General features: G+C 49.8%; 5 protein-coding genes across 5 annotated transcripts; 1 reads left to right on the forward strand and 4 right to left on the reverse strand.

Annotated features, from left to right (window-relative positions):
• Positions 1-592: 592 nt before the first annotated feature.
• F5147DRAFT_90227 (uncharacterized protein) lies at positions 593-1,035 on the reverse strand. Its single transcript, XM_041444456.1, has one exon. It carries the CDS (start codon positions 930-932, stop codon positions 645-647), a length of 288 nt encoding a protein of 95 aa, XP_041294745.1. The 5' UTR covers positions 933-1,035; the 3' UTR covers positions 593-644.
• A 348-nt stretch (positions 1,036-1,383) lies between these two features.
• On the reverse strand, positions 1,384-2,895 carry F5147DRAFT_685618 (uncharacterized protein). Its single transcript, XM_041436684.1, has 3 exons — positions 2,733-2,895; positions 2,653-2,674; positions 1,384-2,606 (listed from the first exon to the last, which is right to left on the reverse strand). The coding sequence occupies exons 1-3, from the start codon at positions 2,859-2,861 to the stop codon at positions 1,807-1,809; spliced, it is 951 nt and encodes a 316-aa protein (XP_041294746.1). The 5' UTR covers positions 2,862-2,895; the 3' UTR covers positions 1,384-1,806.
• Positions 2,870-4,225, forward strand: F5147DRAFT_632843 (uncharacterized protein). The gene is made up of 2 exons (XM_041432832.1): positions 2,870-3,361; positions 3,410-4,225. Exons 1-2 carry the CDS (start codon positions 2,980-2,982, stop codon positions 4,099-4,101), a joined length of 1,074 nt encoding a protein of 357 aa, XP_041294747.1. The 5' UTR covers positions 2,870-2,979; the 3' UTR covers positions 4,102-4,225.
• Positions 4,226-4,270: 45 nt separating this feature from the next.
• F5147DRAFT_685621 (Retinoic acid induced 16-like protein-domain-containing protein) lies at positions 4,271-7,863 on the reverse strand. The gene is made up of 6 exons (XM_041436685.1): positions 7,837-7,863; positions 7,657-7,788; positions 7,474-7,595; positions 7,380-7,417; positions 7,055-7,315; positions 4,271-7,004 (listed from the first exon to the last, which is right to left on the reverse strand). The coding sequence occupies exons 2-6, from the start codon at positions 7,756-7,758 to the stop codon at positions 4,321-4,323; spliced, it is 3,207 nt and encodes a 1,068-aa protein (XP_041294748.1). The 5' UTR covers positions 7,759-7,788; positions 7,837-7,863; the 3' UTR covers positions 4,271-4,320.
• On the reverse strand, positions 7,864-10,450 carry F5147DRAFT_90299 (uncharacterized protein). The gene is made up of 2 exons (XM_041444457.1): positions 9,414-10,450; positions 7,864-9,358 (listed from the first exon to the last, which is right to left on the reverse strand). Exons 1-2 carry the CDS (start codon positions 10,153-10,155, stop codon positions 8,028-8,030), a joined length of 2,073 nt encoding a protein of 690 aa, XP_041294749.1. The 5' UTR covers positions 10,156-10,450; the 3' UTR covers positions 7,864-8,027.
• Between the last annotated feature and the right edge of the window lie 69 nt (positions 10,451-10,519).

Here is a 10,519-nt window from a genome sequence, read left to right on the forward strand (position 1 = left end):
TAGAACGCGAGTCCTGCACCGATGACATTCGACCTTCATAGCGGCCTTAATAGCACGATAGGGGCGTGGAATGGAAGTGAAAATTAATGAGTTGGGCCTTGTATGTATGAACTATCACGAATTAGGGACAAGCATTGGGGTAATACTGTCCCTACTTCATTACAAGGGACCCTGGCGGCCTTGTCGATGATTATGGGTTCTTTGAGTTTCTTGAAACCAAACGAGCTTCCCAACTCAGTTGTGCATTGTACAATGCATGGTCGTCGCAGTGATCTGCGCGATAGGGCCGTTGAGTCCAATGCACCAGCGTGCGATCAATCAGGTGAGTGTTGGTTGCGGAAACCGCGTGTGTTTGATGCCTTTAGGCTAGCGATCTTGTTTTTGACGGCTAAACGCCCAAAAGGGAACAAAAGCCATGAGAATCAACACACTGGCGACAGAGAGATCTACTCACATTTTGATCCAAGAACAAGAAGTGAGCGCTGTTCTCCACATAATCATGGAAGCTTGTTCAACGATCGATACTACAAATTGAGATAGAGATCAACTTTAGGTGGGAGATCCGACCCACATGGAGATCATATCACTGATCAGTTTTCGATGCGGGTAAGTAGTCCGAGTCGTCGAAGCGAGTAGTTAGAAGGTCAGGTAGAACTTATATCCATGATCGTTCTATCATATTGCCGTGCGTGAGCTACGGCAGACTGAGCTCGTTCCCAATGTCCCGTGCAGAGTAATAGTGCCATAAGTAGCACAAAAAGTACCCAGTCAAACAATCCTAGAGCACCATGCTCAATATCCTCGACAAGAAACGGCAGTAGCCCATGATAACAAACACCAAATCCATCCGCGCATTTGGAAACTACGAATGACTCGAATGGTAATGGCATTCTTCCACACAGGCGACGTATGAGGATAGGCTCTGTGGACATTGATCATCATCTGGGATTGGGAGGACAGTACTGTGTTGGCCACTGGTGCGCACTGTGGGTTAGTGATAGTATCATCAGACGGGAGATGTCATGATGTCAGCGGATCGCAGCACGAAAACGCTGGAAATCTCTCAAGCAAAGCATCAGAGCTCTCCGTAGAAGCGTCATCTCAATGGACATTTCTCCGGATAGCCCAGTGTTTGCAACTAGCTCAACGTTGCAACGGCTAGACATACCAACGAAGCTGTAGAGCACAAAGACATGACAACTGGGAGGGATTCCAATGCAGGAGGCATGTTTTCGTACTCCACAGGATAGAAGGTATGACTGTCTTGCCTGTGGTCAATAGATGGAGGACGGAGAGCAAATGGAGAGCTTTTGAAGAGATGGCACTGATAACCAGTGCGTGGGAGTATTAGCAATCATAATCTTGTTTATTGCCTTTGCCACCTGTGAAAGCAGTCGAATAAAATTCCTCATCTCCTTACTTGCGGCACCCTTCGTCAGCATCTCAAGACAGTCTCTGAAGGCTCTTAGATTGACAGATAGTCACAGCTACACCATATTTTGTGCTACTAGTAGAACTAGATGACGGTAGTACTCCAGGCTGTTTTGCGTACCGCCGCGGCGGCGGGTTACGTCTTACCGCATTCTACAGAGGCCAGGCGAGGGCATTGCGAAGAGCAGGAGACTCACATACGAAATTAATGCAGACAGGCTTCGGACACTAAGCTCACTGAGCTCTGTTTATTGAGGTGGAGGGCGTGTATGATAATATAGATGATCCCGCCGGCGGATTCAAATGCCACTCACCCTACCTTCTTCTGTTAGGTTCTTTTGATCACCCCTGTACCGAAGCAGATCAAAGCAGTACCTAAATACTTACAAAACTCGAGGGAAACGAACCAAACGTCGTCCCCTCCGGAGTAGGCTTTGTCGGGAGCGGCTCGGCACGATTGGCTGCGGGTCCTCCAAGTTCTCCGCGTTCATGGAGCCAGCCTAGGATCGGAGGCTTAGATCCGCCTGCCCATGCCACGTCCATGCCCCGCTCTTTCAGCGATTCGGCGTTCGATACCACAGCAAATGCAGCGCCCAACTGATTGAAGGGCACCAGTGCGGTCACTATCATCTCGCCATCTACAACTCCCTTGGGTTTTTTCGACTTATTGGCTTTCTGCAACATCACTACCATCCCTTCATCAATCTCGCCATACTGTCGAAGGTGGGCTGTGAGCGCAGATGCTGTAGAAAGTGCAGGATATGATGACAGTGCATACTTTATACGGATTGTTGTATCCAAATCACCAAGAGGCGGCGGAGCAAGGGGTTCTTCTTCGACAATTCCATTTGATTCGGGTTTCATCCTCGCACATTGACGTTCTAATTCCTGCAGTTCGAGCTCCTTTTCCCTCTGCTCCCGCATTCGTCGCCCCTCCTCACAAATCCTCATGTTTTCGCTCTCCCTCGCAGTTCTCTTTTGTTCCTTGGCCATTCGCCCCTTGAATTCTTTCTCCCGCTCCTCCAACTCAGAGACCATCGCCTTGCGCTTATTGTCATAAGATGCGAAGCGCTGCTTCTTGGCAGCTTGCAGACGGAGTTGTGCATCGAGCGCGAGACGGCGAAGCGGATCGAGGAGGAGGGTGGAAGCGGTTGTCAATGCATGAAATTTCTGAGCTACATTTATGTGTTAGCTACATTTTTAACATGGTTGGGTACGCACCTGCATTAGGATCATTTCTGTTCTGCAACAACAAGATTAATTTAGTCTCAGACTCTCGATCTTAGAATGAATAGACGTACTCTGTCTGGATGAACTTTTAGTGAGCGGGTTCGATAGGCAGTCCTAATCTCGGCTTCTGTGGCCTCCTGTGATATTTCAAGTAGATCATATGGGTTTTGTTCTGGGTCTTCCGACGTTTTGGGTGGCATGGATGTTGACACCGCGTGAAACCGCAGATTGCTGTGGCATGGAACGTGACTGTTACAGTAGCACGTGTCCCATCTCATTTCAGCGCGTTGTGTGACAGTCAACGCGTTTCTTGCCACCATGGATGACAAGGACCCCATATCCCAGTTCTTTGACGAAGAAGATGTAGACCTTTACGCCGTGTTGTCGCTTAAATCAGATACCTCCGCAGAAGATATCCGCAAGTCCTACAGGAAACTTACTTTGCTGTGCCATCCTGACAAACTGGTTAACGCCACCGAGGAGGAAAGGGCCAAAGCATCTACGCAGTTCCAGAGGATTGGTTTTGCATACACCGTACTAAGTGACGAAAAGCGGAGGAAGAAATATGACAAAACCGGAAAGACTGATGAAGGATTACTTGGTGAGGCGGATGAAGACGGTGGTTGGGAAGCTTACTTTGAGGACCTATTTGATCGCGTCACACGCGGGAGACTGGACGAAATGAAGAAAGAATATCAAGGTGCGTCTAAATAATATCTGGTAGATTGTTAAGTAAGTCTACTTACAGGATCTCCTGAGGAGATTGAGGACCTCAAGGCCGCGTACCTCGAAACCAGAGGATCTTTCGACGAAATCATGAAGCACATTCCTCACTCTACTATTGATGATGAACCAAGATTCATCATCGCACTTTCGAATCTTGTACAAGCTGGTGATCTGCCGAGTCTTCCGCAATGGGCGTCAAGCTCCAAAGACGAGAAAGCCAAGTTAGTGAGGAAGAAGCAGAGTGACAAAGAGGCAAAGGAGGCTGAAGAACTCGCGAAGGAGCTTGGCGTATGGGATGAGTTCTATGGAAGCGGAAAGACAGGGGCGCGAAAAGGCAAGGGGAAAGCGAAGAAATCAGCAGATGACGATAACGATGACAAGGGAGACACTTCAGCACTTCAGGCCCTCATTTTGAAGAGACAGAAGGACCGCCACGGTTTCCTGGACGACCTGGCTGCCAAGTACTCAAATATGGAAGAGTCATCCAAAAAGAAGGGAGGAAAGGGAAAGAAACGGAAGAAGGGCGCTGATGAGTCTGAAGCTGAAGTGGAATCACCAAAGAAGAAACTTCATGTCCAGGACCCTCCTGACATCGATGACGAGGAATTTGCCAAGATACAACAGAGGATGTTTTCGGATAAACGCAAGCCAACAGGTGAAGGATCATCACCAGCAAAGGGGAGACGGAGCGGGAGAGCGAAGAAAGCCAAATAACCCCTGTTCTGTGGATGTTTGTTGCCATACCCTGCCTCGTTCTGCTTTGTATTGTATTTATTTTGATGTATTCTTCTAAACTATTGTTGTCAAAACCTGACTGGTCGACCCTTGTCTATGTTGCATATGATGCGTCTCACGATGTACCTGATGAGCTACGACGGTGGCATTTTTTTGGATTCCAACCTCCACAAATGATAATGAGATTATTAGTGAAGCTCACACGTATCTTACTAGATCAATTCCTAAACTACGACGAGCGTGAATAATGGCCACCAGCTCCTTGATGCACTCCTCTAAAATAACAACATTGTCCAGCAGTTGCGACAATGTGACCTGCGTTGCCTTCCCTCCATGTAAGTCCTCTCCCTCTGATCGAGTAGCTGTGTGCCCGCCCCATTGACTTCCTGCACTGAAAATATCATCTTCATCCGCATTCCACTTTGATGGCTGGGCTGATGTCCAAGGACTCAAGTGGGGAACGGGAGCCACGAAAGGTTCAACGACAATATCTCGCGTGCGCTGATAATGAGGAGCAAATGGACTTGCAGCGACGTTTTTGCCGCCCGACCCCGGGGGTGTTGTGGGTTCAGAAGGCGCCTTGGACGGAGCGGCTTTGCTTTTTCTTGGGGTCAGGAAAGATACGAGAGCCGAGGTCTTCGGCTTCGGCTTCGGGCGTTGAGGAGGCGTTTCAGGAGCCTGAACGACATCCCAAGAACCTGACTGCGATAAGGCATCTTGAACCGGTTCAAGTGAGAGAGTGAGTGCATCTGTCAGATTTTCAGAGAACAAAAGACCCTGTCGCCTTTCAAGAAGATATTGGTCGAAATTTTCGACTGATTGCCTGTAGCGTTCCAGCTGGCCGACGAGTCCTTGGAAGATAGTGTGTACGACAGGGCGGCTATGTTCATCGAGCCTGATGGCGGGGAGTATGTTGGTTTCTGTTGCAAACTTCTCATCGATCACAGAGTCTATGGATCTATCATCTCGGCCATCATCTGCATCAAGATAGGGATCCGAGAATGAAGCGAGAGTTTCTGACACTGCACATGTAAGCCATCCCGCGATAGAGCGGTTAGGACAGACAGCTAACTCTGCAAGCACGCCCGTGAGCGAAATGTTCATCTTTGGCGAGTTCGAGAAGAATGTACGCATAGACTCGAGGATGAGCGAGAGAATGGGGTCATTGACATTGAGCCGATGCTTGAACTTTGAACGTGTGTCCACGTCTTCGTCATCATGGATGTGGAAACAGCTATGGTTCTGGATGGACGACATTGCGTCGCGAAGATAGTGGTCATAGCCAGTGCTGAATGCATCATCGTTATGTGAGGGGTCAACACGGGAGACCAGTGTGAGGTAGAGTCCCATCTCACGCTCGTGCGTGGAGAACGTTATATCTGGCTGGACGAATGTGGGCAAGGGCGGCAATCGTGGCCTTGCAGAGGGTTTGGTATCCTCTGCACCGGGGTAAACAAATTCTTCGTCGCTATCCTCTCCAGCTGTCTGTGTGATGTCCGGGAAAATCATAGCAGGCTCAGGATAGCTCGTCGCATTTGCATCATAGAAGACGAGGAACAGACCGCTGGTCGAAACGTGACATCTCTGGCTCAGCATCGACTGCAATAACTGCAGAGCAGATGCGACTGTTGCCTGATTCTTCGAGCGCAGATTCGTGAGTAGCAAGTCTTTCAACGTGAATCGCCCCATTGAGGTGAAGTATTCCGATTGTTTCTGCGATTCAGGAGCCTCCATCTCAAGCAGAACCATCGCGCTACTCTTGCGCCGGCGGAGCTTTGTTGAGCGGTCAGTAGCGCGAGGTGGAGCACTGCTGAGATTGAGCATGCGAGGGTGTGGTCGGAAACGGGAGGCGTCATCGTTATCCTCACTCATGAGGAATTCGATGAAGAGGTCGGAAAGCTGACCTGGTTCGAGAGTACGAATTACGATGTCGATATAAGACATCACAGCAACAGCGCTACCGTCGAGATCGGAACACTCAAGAACGGATGGGTAGAGTATGTTCTCAAGGAAGCTGCGACGCACGGCATCCAGTATAGAGTGCACAATGGAAGTGCCTACCAACGCAGACGCATCGAGGTTGGACTCGGGGGAATCATGGACATTGTTTCTGCGGAAAATGTCCTGCAGAAATTCTAGCAACTTGAGGAAGTGGTCGAGGCGAGATTTGAAGTCTGGGTTAAAAGAGTCCTCGACACCTGAGACACGGTTATTCTCCACCACTAATTCAGCATGCTCTGTCTCATCTTCAGTGTCTGATCCAGTGCTACCTAGCACCATGCCACTGCCATGCAAGGGATCAGCCCGAGTCGGTGACTTGATTTCCAATTTCGATGGAAGCAAAGAGTATACTGCGCCCAGACCCGCCCCAAGAACGTCTGAAAAATCACCATCGACGATATACTCCGCCAAGGCGAGTGCTGCATCTGTAATCGGATCTCCAGCTGCGGTCTCTGATCCAGATGCTGGAGCTGACTCCTGTTCATCCCCCGCTAATCTATGTATCGGTTCCCCAGGGGACATTGCAACATCCATGAGGAAGAGCAAGCCTGTGCGTGCAAAATCGCCAATTTGCCCTTCGCGGTGAACGAATCGGAGTAGATAGTTGAAGAGGAGGAACTCGTATTCTGTCTTGTGAGAATGGGCAGCCTGAGATGCAGGAGCAGACGTTATTGTGACCTGTGAAGGTGTTGGTGATGCACGCTCCCTTGTCTCCTCCTCATCGTTCTTGCCCTCATCCTCGTCCTCGTCCTCATCCTCATCCTCTTCTTCAACGGAGAAAAGCGGTTCTGAGTGGTACCAGTGCTTATCATGGAAGAAGATCATCAACAGTTCGCGATACGTGCGTATGCGGCTGCACAAAATACACAGTAAGTTCAACACTGCCATCCATCAGCTTCCACAGATAGTCGAACACGAGGCAAACACTTACGATCAAGCTCATAATCAGACGGCTGGCTCCGTACAGCATTTTTAGCAGCTCCCATAATCCTGTTCCGACCGTCTAGCTGCTCTTGGATGTCGTCTCCGGCACAGTTACGCAGGAGGCGCAGGACAGCGCGATGCACAGCGGAGTGCACGAGGAATTGCTCATCCATGAGAACAACCATGTTCTGCACTGCACGGAGCACCTCGGCCTGGATTCCAGAGGGTCTGTCGGGTTCTGCAAGGCGCACGAGTGTGCCCAAGACATCTGTAGGAGCAAGAACTATTAGATACAGTCGCCTAGGGCAGATCGTAGTTGTTGGGGTGCAGACCATTCTTGAGCAGAAATTCTAAGCAGGCACCAGTTGCGCTGACGAAGAGCAACAATAAACGCTATCGAGACCTTCATGGTTGCAGAGCACGTACCCTTCTTCGTTATGGGCCGATTCCCTGACCAGGGCGTCGACCATCAATTGCAAGTGGGCTGGGGCATCGGTAGACTTGATGCCCTTGGTGAGCTGCCGCTCGTCTGGGTGCTCGAGTATTGTCTACGAGCATGCCGACTCGCGTTCAATTGGGATCTACGGAAATTCGGGAGGGGAGTAGTACCTTGATGACATTCCAGGATCTGCTAAATTCATCTGCGTGGTCTTGAACGGGCTTTGGCGAGGCTTGGGGCGTTGCGCGGAGGAACTTGGAGAAGTAGTCCATCGTGCCTGGACATTAGCCCGTAGGGACTCTCTAGAAAGTGATCTGCCAAATGAAACTGGATATGAACGCGGCTCTCACGTGATGTGCGCAAAAACTACAGTCAACTTCAAGCTTGTGAGCATGGAGTATAAGTACACGTGTAACTCGGTTAGACGAGTAGTTAGTAAAGGGACAAGTACACGAGACAAGAATCCGTGAATGGGTATTTGAGTAATAAAGTATAAAGGACTGATAAAGAATCGTACACAAAGAAAAGATAATGATGTCAATCACATAGTTTCCCGCCTCCACTTATTCCAATCAAATCCAGTCGCCTTCTGCTTTCCTTTCTTCGCCGTACTGCTGGCACCGCCACGACCTCTCCCAGTTTTCTTCGGAGGATTCTCATTCCTTTTAGGATCGTCATCGTGAATGGAACCGATTCCTTCCACTTCAATGATATCATCGCTCCCATCCATCGGCGCCGTCGGATCGGGAAAAGGCTCAAATACAGAGTGGGCAGCCCCTTTGTTCTTCTCCCAATTCTTTGGATATATCTGTGGCACCAGTAGAAAATGCTCTGGTGGACACGGTGGGACGGGGTACGATGTGATGGGTCTGAGTATCTTAGCCTCAGCGAGAGGCTCCGAATTCTTTTGGGCAGGGTTCGAGGTATTAGCAAGAAGTGAGCTGCCACTCGCAGAGGAGACCGAGTTCGAAGTGGTGTTGTTTAAGGAAGTCGAAGACATGGAATTTTTCAAGGGTTTCAAGGGCCCTCCATCACAAAACTTGGGCCACGGTTCAGCTTTGCACCAGTCTCGTTTAACAGGTGCTGATGCAGTGGCAGCATCTCTCTGCTCAGCGAACACGGATCGCACCATGCCGCCTGACCCGTTCGATTTGGAAGTCGAGCCCCCAGATTTGACAAAAGGGTTTTTCGACTTCGAAACGGAAATTGGAAAGGCACTTGCGCTGGCGAATGCACTTTCCACTTTCCGCTTCTTGTTCTTATCGGCCAGGGTCGTGACCATATCTTGCACGCTTGACAAGGTACGCTTGGTGAGACGCGCACGGTCCATGGATTCGAGTTTTAGTGGTGGTGGGTCTTCCTTTGGATCATACGATTGTTGCTGTCGTACCGGTGGTCGGAGTACGTCTAGTACACTCCATTGGGGTGGAGGGCGCGCCAAAGTCAATGGGTGAAGCTGCTCCTCGGCTGCAGCCCGAATGAGGTTTTCTCTGCGGGGCAGGCGCGATGCATAGAACATGGACGTCGTGCTTGCCTGCATATTCTGAGAGGTAGGTTCGGCTAGCACGCTGTTCTCTTCATCGACATCAACATCTATCAAACTTATTGGTCCCTCCCTCATGTCCTGGAGAATGTACGACGGGGTTCCGTGTTCGGAAAAGAGGTTGCTATGGTTGAGCTTGTTAACGTGCAACTTGAATACGGAGGTGAGTCCGCATGAGTACATTGAAGTTGGACCAAGATTCTCGAGCTGCTTAAGCGAGACCTCCAGTGGAGCAGGATGAAACAATAAACGGTTTGAAGAGGGTCTGAAGCCAGCATCAGCAAGATGTTTGGAGACAGCGTGTCGCGTGCAGCTAGTGAAGCGCAGGTCTGGCGATGGGGCACGGATAAGTTGTGGTGCGGAATGGAGAAAGAAGGAAGTTACCGATGGATGATAACAGGGGAAATTTGGATAATATGGGGAGAGCCTCGTTGCCTATATTGGTGCAGCTATGCAGGCTCAGGATTCTGAGTCCCCAACAACCAGTCCTGGACTGCAGTTCGTCGTCGCTCCATGACAAGCCGCGAGCAAGCACAGTAAGGCCGTAGGATCCTACGGTTGTCCCTTTTATATCCAGCGCAGTGAGGGTGTTCAAACGGCGAATGACGCCAATGGTGTCGTCGCACATCTCCTTGCAATATGGTAAGGCCAGAAGAGTTATAAAGCAGAAGTTTTCCCGACTAGGCACTCTTTGGAGCAATGGTAGATGGACATCACTAAGTGGTATGTCATAGTCCATGAACTCTTCAGGAAGCGGGTGCATAACCTGCGCGAGTGTTGCCAGCAATCTAGGGTTAACAATCGAAACGAAAAACGGTTGTGAATCCTTGTTCTTGACAGGAAGAGGGGCTGGTGTTCGTCGGACCAAAGCACTGACAACATCCCTACTGTAGGGTACGGAATGCTGAAGGTGGTGTAGTTGGTCTGCATGAGGAGTGAGTGCGCGAATACAGAAGTACGCGAGAGGTGGGACGGTCTTCAAGATATTTGGAGGCTCCGGATCCATGTCATAAGGGGCTCGGGGGCCTGGAGGAGGCAATATATTTTTCGTGATTGAGATGCCTGCATCGTCAAAGACATGGGTTGCGTGCCGTTTAGCGTTCCATAACACGATTGGTTGAGACATGTGAGTTTACTGAGTCAAGACGCGTGCGACGCGTTACTATATGAGATCACGTGTGGACTGTGGATGTTTTGATTTATTTGGTTGAACAATTATAGACCACTCGGAACACGACTCGGATCAACGACGGCCAGCATTTAGAACACGGGCAGAAGTAATCCTGGAAGTGCCATCAGAAAAGTTGAAACTGCAGACTGCGCAGCTCAACGTCAACGTACGTGATGGTCGTCGACTAGTGACTGTTACTTATTTTTAGAAAAACTAATTTTACTGGTAACCAAGTTTGATTTCTCACGAGTGATGATTGTTCTATATGCGCATCGCGGTGTCTCACAGATACTCCATTATCCTGCTTTCACCGCTGGGC

The sequence above is a fragment of the Suillus discolor genome (assembly GCF_016758755.1).
Source record: "Suillus discolor strain FC423 chromosome Unknown F5147scaffold_17, whole genome shotgun sequence".
Lineage (NCBI taxonomy): Eukaryota > Fungi > Basidiomycota > Agaricomycetes > Boletales > Suillaceae > Suillus > Suillus discolor.